The sequence below is a fragment of the Podarcis melisellensis genome, assembly GCF_964234715.1.
Source record: "Podarcis melisellensis genome assembly, chromosome: 14".
NCBI classification, from domain to species: Eukaryota; Metazoa; Chordata; class Lepidosauria; order Squamata; family Lacertidae; genus Podarcis; species Podarcis melisellensis.
In genome coordinates, this window is record NC_138546.1 from 16,511,316 (window position 1) to 16,531,220 (window position 19,905).

The 19,905-nt window shown below is 45.1% G+C and overlaps 1 protein-coding gene across 1 annotated transcript in view; it reads right to left on the bottom strand.

Annotated features, from left to right (window-relative positions):
- Positions 1-19,905, bottom strand: part of NTN3 (netrin 3) — a 121,146-nt gene that overhangs the window by 55,694 nt on the left and 45,547 nt on the right. The window contains exon 3 of the mRNA XM_081888011.1: positions 5,333-5,521. Within this exon, the coding sequence (XP_081744137.1) occupies positions 5,333-5,521 (189 nt within the window). The remainder of the gene's footprint in view (positions 1-5,332; positions 5,522-19,905) is intronic.

A 19,905-nucleotide genomic window follows, 5' to 3' on the forward strand; every position in this document is an offset into this window, starting at 1 on the left:
GAAGTTTCTCCTCGCTGCATCATCCACGTTCCATCTAAACCCCGAGGGCAGGTCGGGATTTTTCTAGGTAATGCAATCAGGCAGAGAGGGAAAGGGGTTTCCACTGCAGCCAGCGCAAGGCACTTCTTCAAAGAGAAAGTGTGCGGCCGGCTCCTTTTGGCCCAGGGTGCGTCTCAGCTACAGACTGTTATGACCTGCCAGAGAATTTCTTCCAGGTGCAAAACATCCATAAACTAAAATATATTCGGTTACTGCAAAAATAACGCCGCCGCACCACCCACCCCAATCCTACAAAATCCGACTAAGGGTCAATGCTTATACACTAAGAGCATTTAAAAACAACAGCCTATGACTGAAATGCTCTTTTGCATACAGCCGTGCTTCGAATGTTGAAAATTCACGTTTTGACTTGGGAGACGAGAGAAAATGTAGAGTGCGAGATTGAAAATGCAAACGGAAAACGTGAGCATCAGCCATCATTGCTCTTTCCCTATGCATGCTGAGAGCAAAAAAAAACCCCTCTAACTGTTCACTTGCTTCACTGCTGTTCCCCCCATTTATTTATTTTTTAAAATGCTTTATTCATATGGACGTGGGTGGTGCTGTGGGTTAAACCACAGAGCCTAGGACTTGCCGATCAGAAGGTCGGCAGTTCGAATCCCCGTGACGGGGTGAGCTCCCATTGCTCGGTCCCTGCTCCTGCCAACCTAGCAGTTCGAAAGCACGTCAAAGTGCAAGTAGATAAATAGGTACCGCTCCGGCGGGAAGGTAAACGGCGTTTCCGTGCGCTGCTCTGGTTCGCCAGAAGCGGCTTAGTCATGCTGGCCACATGACCCGGAAGCTGTACGCCGGCTCCCTCAGCACAATAAAGCGAGATGAGTGCCGCAACCCCAGAGTCGGTCACGACTGGACCTAATGGTCAGGGGTCCCTTTACCTTTTTATTCATATGGAACTTTTTCTGGACTGCAACAGGTTGAGGAGGTAAAAAATAATACACATACCTTGCAGCCATCATCCTGATGAAAACTGACCACTCCCTCCAGGGCATTAACTGGCATTAATGGAATTGTCCCTATGGACACAAATAGCTGCTTCAGGGAGGAAGGGTTTCTGGGGGCAGGGGGAGAAGTAAGGCTTCTTTCCCACCCGCTGGAGGTTTGATGCTAGTCAGGGTCCTTCCAGCAATGCGAGAGAGCTTGTTCATATGCAGAGCAAAGCTTATGGGTGCCTAACCTGTGGCCCTCCAGATGTTGGGTACCATTTTGGCCATTCATAGTAAACATAAACACTGAAAGAGAGACATGGACCCTCCACTAATAAGCTGTGGAATCTCAGCCACCTCATTGTGACAGTGAAGAGAGGAAACTTTCTCACCGGAAACACTCTTGGCTCAAATAAGGACTTTTGGGTTGGAGAACACGCGCCCCAAGTCTGCTTCCTGGTCCAGCTGCACATGGCCCGGCTCTGACAGCCGTGGTGTGGGTTGGAAAATTGTTGTCAGAACCATTGCACTCTTTTTCCATGGAATTTTACCCCCTATTTTTAGAAATGTGACGCTCATAGAATTAATTAGTAACATAATGAATGAACACAAGACAAGTCAAGCTGGTCATCTGGGATGGGTGCAATGCCAGTCAAATCTCTGAATCAAAATTGCAATTATTGGCAAGGGGAGTGCGGAGGTTAACCATCTTCAGTGCTTTTATGTTGTCTAAGTTTGAATAATGCTAATGGAGTGCAGGCTATTGATATGGTATTGCAAGTATTTTAATAATAAAAAAAAATTCTGTGTAAAGTTTTGAACTTGTTTTAATAGGTATGCACAGCATTTCACTATATGGCTGGAATCCTAACATACTTCCTAAGGAGCAAGTCCCACTGAAAAAGTAAATATCCACAGGATTGCACCAATAGAGAGCTTTACTGAATTTCCTCCCTCACCCCACCCCACCCCTAAATTAAATATTTCAGTTCCCCTTCTTATTGGTGCTGGGAAACTTTTGATATTTTTAAAGAGGACAGAATATTAGCTTTTCAGTTTATTAAATATTATTTAATTATTTTGCTATACCACCCATTAACACAATCCTCTGGCAGTTTATAAAGTCATTAAAAATACAAAACAATATATATATAAAAATGAAAACAATTGAAAAAGCTATAAACAGTGCAAATTGACGCATAAAAGTCAGCGCAACCACAACAGCATACAATCAATTTAAAAGCAGAATAATAACAGCAAGGGGGAAATAAATTGGTGCGAGAGTTTTAAAATGCCAAATCCTGCTTCACCCCTAAAAGTCCATAGAGTGGGCACCAGGCCAGCATCTCTGTGGATGGCATTCCACAAATAGGGAGCCAGCACCAGAAAGCCCCCGCCTTCACCACACTGGTGCCAAGTGGGACTGGTAGGGTCAAATAATTCTAGTGTTGACCCCATCCTCCTCCTTCCTACTGAATTCTAGAAGGCCAATACTGAGACTAAGGAGAAGGAAGTTGAGACAGCTTGTGCCACCCCCTGGACTGGTTGAGAAAGAAGGCAGTCAAGTGGGGGCTGGCAGAGGCCAGAATGAGGCCAGTGGGGCAGTGCCTCATTCATTCCAATGGGCCAGCCTCCACTGTATTTACCAATCCCCATGGACCAGTTGAGTTTTCAAGTCCATTTTCAAAGGAACCTCATGCATAACCCAAGCAATAATACTACCAAGTTCTTGCTAGATCCTGCATAACTGTTGCATGGCGAGGTTGTAGTTTGTAGATCTACCTATCGGCTGAGCCTCATAAAACATCATCTGAGCCACCAAGGCCACCTAAGCCTCAAACCAATCATGATAGAAGATTCCAAACCGTGAGCCTGCTGGTTTTGGGAGAATGCAAGATCCTTTCAGAGCAAGCTGAACATCACCTAACTGGGCAGATGAACTATCCACTAATAATACCTGTCTTGCTTGGACTGAGTCTCAGTTTATTGGCCCTCATCCAGTCCTTTACTGTGTGAAGGGCCTCACCTGAGTGAGATGAAAGGGAGATGTAGATCTAGCTGTCATCCGTGTATTGGTGACACCTCAGGCTACACCTCTGAAGAACCTCTCCCAGTGGTTTCATGTAGATATTCAATAGTGGGGGAGCCAAAACAGAGCTCTGAGGAACATGTACAGTGGTACCTCAGTTTAAGAACAGTCCGGTTTAAGAACGATTTGGTTTACAAACTCCGCAAAACCAGAAATAGTGTCTTGGTTTGAGAACTTTACCTCGGTCTAAGAATGGAATACGAACGGTGGAAGGGCACCGGTGGCGGGAGGCCTCATTAGGGAAAGTGCGCCTCTGTTTAAGAATGCTTTTGGTTTAAGAACGGACTTCCGGAATGGATTAAGTTCATAAACCGAGGTACCACTCTAGTGTAAATTGCAAGAGACAGAGAAACATTCCCCAGCATCACCTTCTGGAGTCATCCACCCGAATACAGACAGAAGCTAGCACAATGCAGGACACCCACCTCCCATGCTAGGCACAAGGAGGGCATGGCTGATTGTTTCAAAAGGCCACTGGGATGTCCAAGAGGAGCAATGGGGCTGCAGTCCCCCATCTCTCTTTCAGCAGGGAGTTACTGTGGCAATTTCTGTTCCAAAACCAGGTCTAAAGCCCGAATAAGAGTCCAATAAACATGTTCAATCACATCTCAGTGCATTTAGGGCAACAGAAAAGAGTACTCCTCTTTATCACATTGCAATAATACGGTAACTTCAGATGAAGGGTAGCTAATAATAATAATAATAATAATAATAATAATAATAATAATAATAATATTCTGTGGACAGCCTAGTATAAACCCACCACTAGTGCACTATTATTGTGCCAACTGCATGTTGCAGAATACACCTGCCTGTCCAGAAGGTCCCTGAGTGCAAAACCATCCTTGAGAGCCAGTGTAGTGTAGTGGTTAGAGTGAGAAACTAGAACCTGGGACACCAGGGTTGAAATCCCCACTCAGTCATGAATCTCACTGAGTGACCACGGTCTGCCACTGCCTCTCAGCCCAGCCTACTCCACAGGGCTATTGTGGGCATTAATTGAGGAGGAAGGGAACCACCTTAAGTTCCTTGGATGAAAAGATGGGCTATATAGTGGTACCTAGGGTTACATACGCTTCAGGTTACGTATGCTTCAGGTTACAGACTCCGCTAACCCAGAAATATTACCTCGGGTTAAGAACTTTGCATCAGGATGAGAACAGAAATCGCGCAGCAGCAGCAGGAGGCCCTATTAGCTAAAGTGGTGCTTCGGGTTAAGAACAGTTTCAGGTTGAGAACGGACCTCCAGAATGAATTAAATACTTAACCCGAGGTACCACTGTACATGGAATAAATAAGTAAATAAAATAAACAGCTACCATGGTTCTGGATGAACCTTTCAGCTGTTCTAACAAGTGTTCCAGAAAGATATATATTTTGAAAGAGGGTGCTGCGAAGCCTGAATGAAGAAAAGAAATGCTAATTGTGGTGGATACACATTAACCCAGGGATAAGCTATACTGTGGGTTAAAAGCTGATGATGCATGCAAGAAGCCTGCTTCTCATTTAAACCCAGACTCCAGATTAGTATAAATAAACCGTGACGGGGGAAGGAATTATTCAGTGCTGACAGAGCCATGGTTTCTTGCCTGAGAGAAGCACCAAACTAGGAAGTGCGTCTCCTTCACCTTTGGATAGGAACGCAAACGTCCATTCTGAAATTAATTAAACTGGATTGTAAAGCAGCGATTATCAGGTTTGGTTGAGGCACTGGGGTCACTACTTCGCTCTTTGGGGTGTGTTTCTCAATGTAATTTGACCTTCACAACTATCATTAGAAGACATCTGAAGGCAGCCCTGTTTAGGGAAGCTTTTAATGTTTGATGTATTACAGTATTTTAATTTTTTTTTTGAAGCCCCCAGAGTGGCTGGGGAAGCCCAGCCAGGTGGGCGGGGTATCATCATTAACAACAGTACATTTTTATTTCCCATTAGGGCAAATTCCCCACCAACCTCAGTCTGATCCCAGCCAGCCCTCGCATACCTGCCTTCTTACATCTGGCCCAGGGATGGACCAGTCAGTCAGCTGCCTCCTCCTGAGCCTCAGTGTGGTCCATGTAGAACTCAGCAGGGAGGCAGAGGACAAAACTAGGGGAGCTGACTCGGCCTGTCATTGTCCCTGGCACCACATGTCCTGTCTAGGCTCCCTGACTTCAGCCGTACCAATCCTAATGATTGCCAGCCATGACTAAGTAAACTGGCAAACTCCTAACCTCATCCTTTCTCACAAGGAAGGTTGGGAGATGTTCTTGTTCCTTACCTTTGCAGGCTTTTCTGTCAGTGATGGATTTGCTCATGTCTCGGTAGAAGCCCTCTTTGCAGTAATGGCAGTGTCGCCCAGCAGTGTTGTGGCGACAATTCAGGCAGACGCCCCCACTCTTCCGTCCCGAGAGTTTGTAGAGCTCCATGTTGAAACGGCAGCGGCGGGCATGGAGATTGCAGTTGCAGGCTGTGCAAAGAAGAGATGGGATAGGTCAAAGGAAGATCTGAAAGACCCACTCACTCTCCCCTTCTCTGTCATACAAGTCAACTCCTCAATTTGCTGTTTATGTCCCAACTGAGCAAATTATGGCTTCTGTGGCCCACCATTTGCCTCCAGCCCAATCTTTGCATCCTAGTAAAGTCCGTGGTTCCCAATAAGTCAGTGTGGTATAGTGGTTCGGGTGCTGGATCAGGACCTGAGAGACCAGGGTTCAAATCCCCACTTAGTCATGAAGCTCACCGGGCGACTTTGAGCCAGTCATATTCTCGCAGCCTAACCAAACTCACAGGGTTGTTGTGAGGATAAAATGGGGAAGAGAGCAACGTATGCCACATTAAGCTCATTGAAGGAAAAGTTGGATATACACGTAATAATAAATAAATAAATCTACCATTTGTAGTAACCATGGTTTGCTCTATTTTGACATCACAGTAAACTATGGTTATCACCAACCAGAAAGTGAGGGAGGGAAACTACAGAGTGTGAGAGGAAGGGAAGAAAGGAGTGCAGAACTCCAAGGCACAAGTGCCTGATGTCTTAATGCATTGTTGGGATGGGGCATCTGAATCGAGTCTTTATGTTAAAAAGAAAAAAATCATAAATTTATTACATTGATTAAAACTATCCTTATTCTAACCCATCACAGGCCACCAAAATTTCACTGACAGGAAACACTCAGGGTTGTACCTAACTAAGTTCTAATCAGATGACATCCGATGAAATTCATGGGCCCAAGTTAGTTATATCCATTGATTTCAATGGGTCTACTCTGAGTAGGATCAACATCGGAAACAACTTTTAGAAGGGGAAAAGCTCCTCTCTTATACACTTCCTCTACACCGGCCTTCATTTTATACACCTCTATCTTGACCCATCCCTCTCCCCATCCCAAAAAATAAAATGGGGAGAAAATGGTCACTCCACTCATCTTGACTCCTGCATCTCCCCCATGCAATACCTGTTCCATCCAACGCCCCTGCCCAGTGCCCGTGAGAAGACCACCCACCTTGAACTGGGCTGGGGGGGGGGCGGCAGGGACATTCTCTCTGCTACTAACTGCCAGAGCTATTAAGGAGCATGAATTGTACGAGCTGCGACCAGGTTATGAAATTGGGGGGGGGGTGCAGTGCGGGGAGAGAGTCAGCAGTAGCAGCAGCAACAACAGAAAAAGCTGCTAAACTCATTTTGCTCCCTCTCCCTCCTTCTGCACCCCTGGTCCCTCTCCCCATTAACCACAGAAACCAAAGCTGGAAGGGGGGCGGACAGGATTCTTGTGTGCAAACTTTCTTCTTCTTCTTCTTTTAAAGGGAAAACATACTGCCAGCTCCTGTTCAACATAATCACAAAAAGATAATGGGAACAAGGTTCCCCCTGGCTATACCCCGCCGCCGTCCGCTGCCCTTGCGCCCCCTGCCCTTATTCCTCCCTTCCCCGAACGAATCCTGGCCAGGGTGAGAGTTTTTCCAGGCGTGCTGTGAAATTCATTAATGTGTCAGCCCAAGATTTAACTGCTGGGCCTGCTTATCATTTGCATGAAATTTCCTCTCGGCTAACTCACTGCCCCCCTTCCACCCGGCATCCTGGCGTGCTTTGCAGACCTTGCTGTTTCTCTTTGTAACAGAAGAAAGTGGGGAGGGCCGGGGGATGGGGAACCCCTTGAAGATCAAACAGCTCCGAAGCACATGGGGGAAGACTCCGGGGGCTCAAATAGCTTCACACTGGCTAAGAGCAGCGTTCCCCATATCCCTTCCCAAGAGCCTTTGCTCCATCCTAACTACAGAGCAAGATTTGCCTGTACAATAACAATAAACATATTTTCATAGTGCACCCACCCACCTGCCCGTATATATAAAAAACACCTCCGTAAAACCCATGAGGCAAATCAGAAAGAACATGACAATGAATTCTCTTAAATGTCAGGCTCCAATTGGTGCGCAAGGGGATTCAATCCTGAGTTGGCAGCAGCAACCAGAATCTTCAGATTGTGACCAGGGCTTGCCAACACTCCGCTCCTGGTGATGCCTGCCTTGGGTCACCCTTTTCGGGACTCCACTGAGAACCGGGGCATGCTGGAGCCACCATTTAAATTCCCCACATGACTCCTCTGGGGCATTGTGGGAAACTGATTGTGGCTGCCATTTTCCTCTCCCAAAATGCCTCAGATCAATGCATTGCAAGGCATTAGAAGGGCAGCTCCACCAGCTCCTAAATTTGACCAAGTAAAAGTTATGGGGCAGAGTGTGAAGGTTTAACAAAGGAGATGATGCAAAAGAGGGTCCTCTAGAGTTGACCCTCATCTCAAACCATTAAGGTATGTTGCAGCCACTAACACGTGTCAAAGAAGGAGGACAAAGCAACACATTGCCCATCTACAGGTAGTACAACTTGGACAACAGAGTGAGCAGGCACATACTGTAGGTCACCATCTTCCCCACTATGGTAAGCTGAATTGCGTTTCTATTTAACTTACAGAAAGCAGGTTGTATCCCAAGTTATTCCTACTCAGGGTAGACCCACTGAAATTAATGGGCATGACTAACACAGGCCTATTAATTTTAAGTGGTTTACTCTGAGAAGGGCTTAGTTGGTTACAACTCAGTAGTTCTCAGTTTGCAACTATAAACTTTGATTAGCATGTGCAAATTTCATGCAAATCTCTGTCTTCTTTCGTCCTGTTTTCCTTTTGGCGATGCATTTTTGGGCGATGTGTAAGTGGCCACTTTAGCTCTGGCTTGGGAGAGGCTCCATGCCTACCTTTTAATGGGGCTAGATTTAAATAGGGAGAGCTTGATTGGGAAGAGATAACAGTGTCATTCACAGATACTTGGCTCATTTCAGATTTTTAATGTGGACTCACCTAATCAGACTTCCCAAGACGATACATGAACTGAAATGCAACTACCCTCTGAAATTTGTACTTCTCTGAATTTTGCGCTGCTATTCTCCACCCACAAAATGTGTACAAACCACACATATTAGGGGAAGGTGTGCATAAGAATGTATACATTCATAAAAATAACATACAAGCATGCATTGTATTAGGTGAAAAATGCTTGCAGAAATGAACTTTAGGGTTCTAAAATTCTAAAATGTGTATATTAGGGGAAATGTGCACTAAAACGCTGGTGAATTTTCATGAGAACTGAAAAAAATAGCAAACTGATGCAGAAATGTGGCAAACAGAACTTAAGGCTGGGAAAATGAGAAACTGACAGAAACCGAAATAGACAGATGTGTCCATTCCCACTGGCACTTCTGGCTCACCATTGATTTATTACTGGGCATACACGGTTCTCTCCCTCCCCTACTTTATCTTCACAAGAACCCTGTGAAGTAGGTTAGACTGAGAGGCACTGACTGGCTCATGGTCAGAGAGCTTCATGGCTCAATGGGTATTTGAGCCCTGGTCTCCCAGGTCCAAGTCTGACTCCCTAACCACTACACCACGCTGGCTCCACTGATGGCTGGGCTTGCTTGCTTGGGGAGCGGCAGCTGGCACATCCCTCCTCCTGACCTGAAATTCCCATGTACAGGACGTTCCGCATTCTGCTCCCTTTGTTAGGGAAGCCCTCAAGGACTATTCATCAGAGGTGAAGAGGTGAGATGGGAAGGAAGCATGGGTAAATAATTGCCCAGGCTTGTCTCATTGCCTCTGACTTCATCAGTAACAGTTTAGCTTAGCAAGGCCAGAGGCCAAAGAGAGGCTTAAAACTACTCACAGCAGACCTAAGCAACAGGAGCGCCATTGCAGTTGCACCAACACTGGAAGATGCTGCCTCATACCAGGTAAGGCCGTTTGTCCATATCGCTCAGTATTGTCTACTCTGATTGACGAAAACTCTCCAGGGTCACAGACAGAGGTCTTCCAGTCATCCCCTATAACCTGACCCTTTAACTGGAGAGACAAGGCATTAAACTGGAGGTCATCTGCATGTAAGAGAGGTGCCTTGACACCACTGAGCTATGGTTCTTTCTGTACTTAGCTTCCTCCCGGACCAAAGGAGTATCTAGCCTGAGATTCTGTTTCCCCAAAGTCCCAATGAAGACACCACATCGCAATCACATAAACCTTTGCAGGAACAAGATATTTCTACGTCGTCAAGTAAGTAATTCTTAAACCTTGGAACCACTATTGACAAGTCCCTGCACCTCCTAGACTTATCATCTGCTAGAAAAGAAAGACAACCACTTTACGAGGACAATCCTCTGCTTAGAGGTGCCCACTACATGAACTGTTGTCCAAGTCCAGTTTAAAGATAAATAGTTGAAGGGACCTTGAAGTCACCTATCAACAGGGAACAGCACCAGAACAGCAAACTAAGCACGCACACACAGGTCCCATCATCAAAGTCCTCCTTACTAAATTTGCATGTACCCATAAAAGAGAATAACTTTTAGGCAAGCTTCCATCCTCTTGTTCAGTGATGCATTCCCTCCTTTTTTTACATGTTGATGGTTACACTTTGAACAAGTGGAACCATGTAAACGAGGGTGAATATGGAAGCAACTGGACTGTGCTAGAACCCACAACTTTTATATATTAATATAATGACCTATATTAACACCCAGGATGTGGCCATCTACTGAATCAGACCATTGGTCCATCTAGCTCAGGATTGTCCAGGAAGTGGTCTCCAGGGTGTCCGATGGGCATTTGTTCTCAGCCTTAGCAGCAGGTGCTGGGGACTGGACCTGGAGCCATCTGTGTACAAATCAGACACTCTACTGCTCATCTAAGGCCTCCCCGCTCCATGTTAATGATCACGGATCAGATAAAGCAAACGAGTGCATATGATTCTTGAAGACAGATTATACAGATCTGCCTGGAACAGAAATAAAGCCAGAAATAAAGATATCCAATTTACTTTCTGGATCCACTCCGTCTGGACAGCTACAAGTATTTAGAGCTAACTAGAGCTCCCGCTGTTTCGGTTTGCACTGGCAACCTTTGCATGTAACCTGTGCAGGAGATATTTTCCATTTTGGCTGCTACTCTCTCCCAGAGGGGAAAGAAACTGTTCCAGAAAATTACTTAAGCTTCTGCATATGGCCTACTCCGCTCACCCCCCTCTTGTTTTCAGACAACGACAGTAGCCATGAAATCCTGAGTCCCTCAAAGGAACCACAGCACCATCAATGGAAGATGCAGAGACCAGTTCTCATGAATGGTTATCAATGGGAATCTTACTCAAACATTCCTCCAGCCTTAATTGAATATGAAGAAGGGGAGAGAATGCATGAGGGTGCGAGCTCCATCCTCATCCCTAGTGCCCTCTGTGTGTTTAAGAGAGACTGTCTAAGGCAGGGAATCCTCCTTTAACTTGTGGAGGTTCCGGGTTCCAAAATGTGTGGGAGCCCCATAAGTACAGGCAGTGGTGGCAGGTGCCCACTGGAACTAGTAGGGATGATGGGTTTCCAGGTAGATGTGGGTTGGCTGAGGGCAGACTGAGGTTGGTGGATAATGCAACCATTAGCCCTAAATGGAAACGGAAGTGGAAATTGCCAATGTTCCCTTATTGGTCCGATGTCTAGAAAGGAAATCAATCTACCAAATGGGAATTGGTATTGGTATTTGTATTTGTTGTTGTTTTTCAGTCCACAAATAATAAGTGATTGTTAAACCCCCTACTTCCAGTTTAAATTGTGTTTGCATTTAAATGAATGGCATGGGAATAATTAAATCATTAATTATGCTAAATTTGTAACTTACGTAAATAATTCTGAAATTATGTTAACAGCAGACAGTGAGAGATTAATACTGCGGTATTTGGCAGAAACTGAACTGTAGTGGAACAGAAACAATCCCAGTTGTGGCAGAGAGACAGATCTGAATGGAAATGGCTGCTTTCGGACATTCTTTCCCCCACCCACTTGTGTGTCCTGAATAAGATGAAGGTGATGAGTTGAAAATAGCCTGATTGTAATGTAGGGAGGTGAAACTAGGAAGGAGTGGGAAAGAAGAGTCTTTCTTGGGATGTACATGTTCATTACTGCTTATACGAAGAGAGTGGGGTATGTGTAAAAATCAAGTCTAGTATACAAAGGTAAAAATTGCACATATTGCTCTGCTCACTTTTGCCTCTGGCTCCTCCCACCAGAATGTGGCCCTCAGAAAGTTGCCCAGAAGTGAATGTGGCCCTCAAACTGGAAAAGGTGCTACAACCCCTGGACTGGATGGACCTTTGGTTTAATCCAGCAGAGATGTTTCTATGCATCATATTGGTCATTAACCACTGTGTTGTTCTCTCAACAATTGCTATCATTAAACAGTAGATTCCCCCTCCCCCAGTTTTAAATCTATGAATTTTGATGAAAAAAAATAAGATTTTAGTCCACATCATGCATGTGGCTGCACTGGCAGTTAAAAGGTTGCCACTGCTAAACCACATATACAATTGATAACACCTGGGGAGCAAGACTGTGGCAGCTAGCAGTGTTGAAGCCAAAGTATTTAAGATATCTAGTAAATGCCAAACAATGTGGGAGGCATTGTTCAAACGAAGCACAAAGCAGCCAGATTCTGCCATCAGTGAAGTCAAAGGCTTTTTGTTCGGCTGTCTGTTTTTTGAAAGATCGCTCCCAAGGTTGGGGTAAAGCCAGTAGCAGAAAAATAACTTTCCTGCTCTAGCATGTGGATAGATATTAATACCACTAGGAAAGTTTTGGAAATCGAGGCCTAATGAGACCCTGGAGAGAATGCAACATACACACGTATCCTTTCAAGAATTCAGCTGGTGCATAGAAGATGGATGGTTTTGCAAAGACCAGCTACAACTGCAAATGATACGGGCAAAAAATCTTAACTAATAAAAATGAAGGGCAGAATTAGGTTGACCATGTCTCCTTCTTTACAGACCACAGTTCTCTGTTTCAAAGGTGGAAAACCTGCATGCAGCAGATGCTGCTGATCTTTGAGCATCCCTGACTATTGGTGGTACAGGTGGGAGCTGATGGGAGTCGTAAGCAAGCAACATCTCTGCTTGAATGGCTGCCTGGTCCAAGTGTGGTTTCAATATAAAGATCCATAAGAAGGGAGAATAGGAGAGGACCTTGTTGCACCCAGAAAGCAGCTCAATCAAGGAACAGGTCACCTGGGTCCTGCTATCTCCCTCACTTATGTTGAGATGCATTATCTTCCCATTTAAATGTAAGTCACTAATTCTGAAGATGCATCATTTGCCTCTGGCCCTACCATAGGAGCCAACGCCTAGGGGCTGAGGGGTCTTCAGCCACCCCAATAAAATATTTGAGGGGGCCAGGCCCCCCAAAAGTTGATGGGCATTGCCATTCAAATGGTGTGTGTGCACTGCATCATGTGATAAGATTATGTGGGGTGTGACTTACCTGCCCCCTCAAATATTTTATTCAAGTTGGCATTCCTGGGGCCTGCCCACCACTGGCATGTGTGACCCTCATGAACTTTTCCCAGTAGGGAGTATGGCCCTTGTGTCTGAAAAAGGTCCCCCATACCTGCTCTAGACCACCAGACCCGACTGTCAGCATCCAAGAGCAAATTAAATCCCAAGGCAGATTGCAGAAGAAAACAAGCAGCCTACGCGGTAGGGTTGGCATGTCTCCCTCAGATCCTTTCCTCAACATGACTGCGCTTGATCTTCCACCACGAAGCATGTCGTTTGCATATTCTTCCCTTTCCCTCCCAAGTCGAGGGGAGGAAGAGCAGCTAAAAACTTGTGCTGCAACCACGAGCCAGTTTTTGTTACAGCTCAATCTCTCCCTGTCTCATGTTAATCACTAATTAAAGGCCTGAATGGTCCCTGCTGTTTGAGGGTATTAATAAGAATTTAATTGCATAGTTTCAGGCTAATTATATAGGAGCTCGCTTCCTTCCTCACACAAGGGCAGCCAATTTCTCTCCCCCCTCACCTCACCCCGCCTTTCAAAAATCACATGACCAATTAAACAATCACAGGTTCAATTAATTTGTAAATAATGGGCCAATTACATAACGCTGCAATTCTCCGCTCTGTTTCTAAAGGCCACCGACGTCCGCCACCCTCCTCCCGCAGGAATCCGTAACCTGCCGTCTTCCTCTAAGCATTACCGAGCATTAAGCACACTTACTGTCTGCGAACTGGCTGGGAGCAATTAGTCAATGGAACAGTCTCCATGAAATTCTAGAGCCAACCTCAATGCCAAAGCCACAACAGATCGGAGCTACACCCCATGCCTTCACTGGAGGAGTGCCTGGCTGCAATGCCTGCAGGGCAGGGTTGCTACTTCCGCCGTGTAGGAGGGCAATCCAGGTCCTGAAAATGCCACCACTCCCTCAACCACCCAAAACCATCTTAATGAAACCATTCAGTAATAAGCAGGTTGGGAGCTGCACACCATGTTTAGCTTGGCCCCTTTACCAGGGGCTGCCTTGATCGCACCAGAGAGAGCAGTCATTTCAGGGGTGGCGTCGAAGTGAGGAGAGGCCACAGTCACACCATGCATTTAAAAGTGTCATGATACTATTCTGAAAGGGCATGGCTTCCCCTGGAGAATTCTGGGAGCTGTGGTTCACTAAGGGTGCTGAAAGTTGTTAAGAAACCCTCCTTTTCCTCCTACAAAGCTACCTTTCTCAGGATGCTTTAACAGTTAACCCCTTTTCCCAAGGAACTCTGGGACCTGCAGCTCTCTCAGGGAAATAGGAGCCTTCTAACAGCTCTCATTATGGTGCTGGAGGAGACTCTTGAGAGTCCCATGGACTGCAAGAAGATCAAACCTATCCATTCTTAAGGAATCAGCTCTGAGTGCTCACTGGAAGGACAGATCGTGAAGCTGATCATCGTGAGGCTCCAGTACTTTGGCCACCTCATGAGAAGAGAAGACTCCCTGGAAAAGACCCTGATGTTGGGAAAGATGGGGGGCACAAGGAGAAGGGGACGACAGAGGACGAGATGGTTGGACAGTGTTCTCGAAGCTACCAGCATGAGTCTGACCAAACTGCGGGAGGTAGTGGAAGACAGAAGTGCCTGGCGTGCTCTGGTCCATGGGGTCACAAAGAGTCGGACATGACTAAATGACTAAATGACAACAACAACAGCTCTCAGCACCCTGAACAAACTACAAGATTGGCAAGCTGTTCTGTTTGCTTGGTTTTTGTTTGAACCTATCAAGAATGTAGACGCAGATGCAAAGCATGGAACCGTGGTTGGAATGGGAGGGAAATGTTGTGTGCCTCCCCATGCCCATGGTTTTCTATAAAGGAGACGCTCATAAGAACACTAAGTCCAGGGTCTAAAATAATCTAGTTGCATCACTGGATGGTCCATTTACCAATGCAGTATCCTGTTTCCTCTAGTGCTCAATCAGATGCCTCCAGGACCCCAAATAAACACCCCTCATTTATTCATTGCCCCCAGCTGATGGTAGTCAGGGGAGCACAGCCTCTGACCAAAGGAACATAGGAAGCTGCCTTATACTAGGTCAGACCATTGCTCCATCTAGCTCAATATTTTCTACACCAACTGGCAGTCTAGGATGTCAACCATGGTTCTCTTCCAGCCCTACCAGAAGGTGCTGGGGACCTTCTGCATGCAAGACACTGAACATGAAGGTTGGAATTAACTGCTAACTTCCACATACACACTATGACTATGAGCAGGGCATCAGTGGCATGGAACAGGGGGCACAAGTTGCTGTTTCTGACATTTTTTATACTGTAAACCACCTTGCAATCTTTGGATGAAGGATGGTATATAGATTTAATGCATGACGGTGATGATGATGAAGATGTCCAGTTTCACACTTGACCACTCTAAAAACTGGGCTAAAGAAACCAACACTTTTATTCAGTATAAGGAAGCTTTGTATGTCCACAAAGCAAGTGCATGAGCAACTAAATTAACAGACCTGCCAAACTGAAAGTGAGGGAGATTTAGGTTCTGTCCCTGCCATGAATGTTTTCACTGTTTGGTCAACCTGTTCCTAAGGTACGGCCAAGAAAATTGCAGTGTTTTAACATTTGTATTTTGATGATATTTCTAGATAACTGCTAGGCACAAAACAGGCTTCATCTTGCCCTATGTCAATGTTGACTAATAGATTAAATCTTTATGACTTTATTCTGTAAACTTTGAGCTATGCATTTCCAGCAACCTCTGCTTGCAAAAAAATACATGTGAGCTATCTAGCAGCTCAGATTTAACAATGGCTGCCATAATCACCTGCAAAGTATCTCAGATCATGTCAAGCGCTCTGGTTAAGCACTTCTGGCTCTGCAAACCTTAGGCTGTTTTGGTCCAGAAGCATAGGCATGAAAAGTCACCTGGTGCAGGCTGAGTTTGGACTTTGCGGCAGAACGCATTCTGAATGGCTTTCAAAGAGCAATGTTGCAAAGTGCTGTGCTTTGATTCAGCAAGCTCAGCACCCCAAATAGTTTAACTGCCAATTTAGAAATATTAATGAATATCAGGATGACACCGACCAGAATTAAAATAAAGTTGAGGGATCAGATATCAAAGCAGGAAGCAGATCATACCTAAATATAGGTGTCTGACTAGTGTGAACAGTCCTGACTTAGTAAATTTATTTTAAATTATTTTTAACTCTCTAGCACAGTCTAAGTTGCATTCTGAAACTATGGCTAAGATTGGGCTGTGTGTATGTGTGCAATAATTTCTCTGGCTAGCTCTGTGCTGTATCCCAATCCTTCTGAATTCTAAGTGGAAAGATTCCTAAAATTAATTTTTAAAGCAGATCATGAAAAATTTGCCACAGCTTCATTTGCTTTAAAAAAAATAATAATTTCTTGTTTTACATTTGTTACTTGTGTTGTTTTGCTTTTTCAGTTTAATCATGCTTATACTGAAAAATGATCCTTTGAACTTTTTTGGAAACTCCAGGGGCATCTCTATCATACCTCTATGTTCTGTGCATCTTGACTCTAGTGAATACACAAGCCCATAAAGGCTGAAATCTTATCCACACTTATATGGGTGTAAACCCCATTGAATTTAGCTGGGCTTACATGTGAGTAAAGCTGCAGAGGACTGTGTTACAAGGTGAGTGGACTTTTGGACAAGAGAGTCAGAGGTGTGCTAAAGGAGAATAATGAGATTGCAGAGAATCTGAACGAATTATTTGCATCTGTCTTCGTAACAGAAGATGTGGGACAGAACCTGAACTAACCCGCCGGCTAAGGTGGTGGTGACCTTCCTAATGGCAACCATTTCCCCACCCCACCCAACCTGAATTCTAACTAGAATAACATTATATAATCATGGACTAACAGTATGTGATCATATAGTACACGGCCTTGTTCACAGAGGGCATCCCAGGATGAGAATGGGAAACACCCATCTTTGCCACCAGCAAACGAACCAGCGGAAATGAGGTGACCCGGGTTATGTCTCCATTTTCATCTGTGAAATGTCTGAAGGTATAATAGCTGTGTTTGTTTTTAATTTTGCAGCCCCATCTACAAGCCCTTGTTCCACAGAACACAGGGAGCATCAAACCGCAGTGGAAAAGGCTGTTTTTCTTGATACATATCTGGCTCATGCCATAAGTGTGGAGGAGGAGAGCGTGTTCTTACAAGACTTAGAGGTATATTATTAGGTGGCAAATGAGTGCTGCATTAGGGGAGTTGTGTTATTGTTCAGTCCCTGCCTCTCCAGTAGTCCCTAGTTTCTGCTGCCCCTGTTAAATTCTGCCTTTGTTCAGAATGTCAGCCTCCATACATACTCACACAAAAACGCCCATCTCTTCCCCATGCAGGCAAGTAAGAGGGATGATCAGAGTTCAAGGGCCCATTCCAACCAGGCAAAGACACTCAAGGAGGGCATGAAGCAGAGCCAATGAGAAGTGCGGCCTGGGGAGAGTTCTGAGGGCCAGACACAGAGGCCAAGGGGGATGGGGACATTCGTCCTCTAGGTCTGAGGCTCCCCACTCATATAAAGGCCCCCTTCTCAGGTAAAGATTGGTTGCTCAGCCAGCCTCGGATTCGAGGCTGTCCTGGTTGAATGTCCTCAGTTGGTGGGCCCTTGTGGACCTACCTGGTGGTGGCAGTGAAGCAACCACTCTGTGAAGTGCTCTGAGCAGTACCAGAAAAACTGGCTCTGAACTGCCATTTTAATTTCCTCGACATATCGCTCCAGGATATTGTAGCCTCAGAGAGATGCTGGATCCAGCTATCTGGTGCCAATGGCAGAGCTTCATGCTCTGGCACCGGGGGGCGGAGAGCAGGTGGGGGGCATGGCTGGCACGCGTCTCGGGGGCGTAGTGCACGTCCTGGGAGCATGGCGCGCTGCCTGTGGGGGCGTGGTGCCCAGCGTGGGCAAGGGGCAGTCGCGATGGCGCCCCACCGGGATCGTGCTACTTGGGGGTGGGGTGAGGTTCCAGTGCAGACATCCTAGGGCCCTGGTGCCCCAGCATCTGCCCAAAGATGCCAGCTGCTGACACCTGCCCTGTAGCTGTATCATCTCTCTTCTCTGTCTGCATTCATCTCCTTGTGGCAGAAAGTGTCTCCATCATATTTGTGGAGCAAATCCCATCTGAACTTAGCACTCTTCATCGATAAATATGACCTTCTGTTATAATGATCTGAGGTGACCAAAATATTCAAAACAAAAGAAAACGCATCTCTTTAAAAAGACATATTCCATTGGAACATCTTTGTAAGTGATTTGGAGGGGAGGGAAAGAGATTTCTAAAAAAAAGATTCTAGCAGAAAAAATTTAGGCATCCTGACAAGAAGGGACAATATGATCACCTAGACTATCCCTTGCACTGGCAAGTTTCCTTAGCCCTAAACGTTCCCAGCTGAACAACTCATCCGGTCTTCCTTTTTTTCAGTATAATAATAATAATAAAAGAAAATTAAGCTGCAGACAACCAAAGGTTTGTGCCAAACACACTAAACCCACAACTTGGAAATGTGCCCAAACCACAAATGTACTGAATCCTGAAAACTGTTCAGATCCAAGTTGTGTTTTTTGTTTCAGTAACCAGACACATTTTCGTTTTAGGAAAACATGCACACAAAAATTCATTCATGCCACCCACCAATCTTTGATTAAATTGGGACGGTTTCTCTTTGACACAGAGTTTGCCATGCTGTCCCAGAAGAAAATAATGAGTTCTCTCTCTCTCTCTCTCTCTCTCTCTCTCTCTCTCTCTCTCTCTCTGAAGCCTCACACAAACACCATCCCAAATACCTGGGAATGATAAATAATCACAGCTTGCTGTCCTACGAAACCACAGCTCCATGCACGAGAGAAAGAGGCTATGACTGCCTGTAAGGGCTGGTTGCGTTAATGTCCTGTCATGAGCCACAGTGTTCCACGGATGCACTGAATGCGGTGAGAATGGAATGCTGGATTACATGGACTTTTGGTTTGATCCAAAAAAAAGTATACACCAGTTGATTGTTAAAAAACAAGCACAAAGTCATTTACAAAAAGGTAAAATAATAAAACCGCGGGGGGGTCATCACCATAGTTTAAAAGAAATACTAAAACAGATTAAAGTTACTTCAGTTATGTTCTTATGTGAAGAAACACAGGAATGCAGGCAGCAGCAACCTTATGCCAAGTCCAATCATTGGCCCATCTAGTTCAATATGCTCTACACTGACTGGCAGCAACTCCCTAAGACTTTAGACAGCGGTTTACTCTCAACTAGGGATGGATTGATCTGTAGATTTGAGTTTTCTCAATTTCTATTTTTTCTAATCTTAAATTCAGTTCTCCACATTTTTGCAGTAATTTGCAATAAAGAAATGAATTTAATCTTCATGGGGAAAAACAGCATTTTAGTGTTAATTTCTCCTAATACACACATTTGTATGCAATCTTGCCTATTATACACATTTTTGCAAAGCAATTTGCCACAATATAATGCATTTCTATTAATATATGCATTTTTATGCAGACTTTACCTTCAATATGCATTTTCTTATACATCACTTGGCTGTAGAACCGCACTGCAAATCTGAAGGAAGGTGGATTTTAAGGATGCCTGCATTTTTGTTGGTACATTGTTTCACAAAGTGTGATTTTGGTAGGTTCACCTTTAAATGCAAACTGAATCAAATTTATCCCCCATCTTTTCTCTTGACCCTACCTGGAGATGCTGGGGATTGAACACGGGGCCTTTTGCATGCCAAACCAATGCTCTACCACTGAGCATCTGTCTTTTGGAGAGACAGAGAGAAAGAAGTTGCACAGGTACAGCAACCCAGGATTTTGCAACTGTACTGACACATTTATTCCAAGTCAAATGCAGACAGAGAGGGTGTGTATGACAAAGGCAGGATAGGGGAGTGCTGAGACTATCCATGTCAACAATCCTAACTGTGTTGACAGGATACCTCAACCTCTGCGCCCAGCCTTAACACCTTTCTT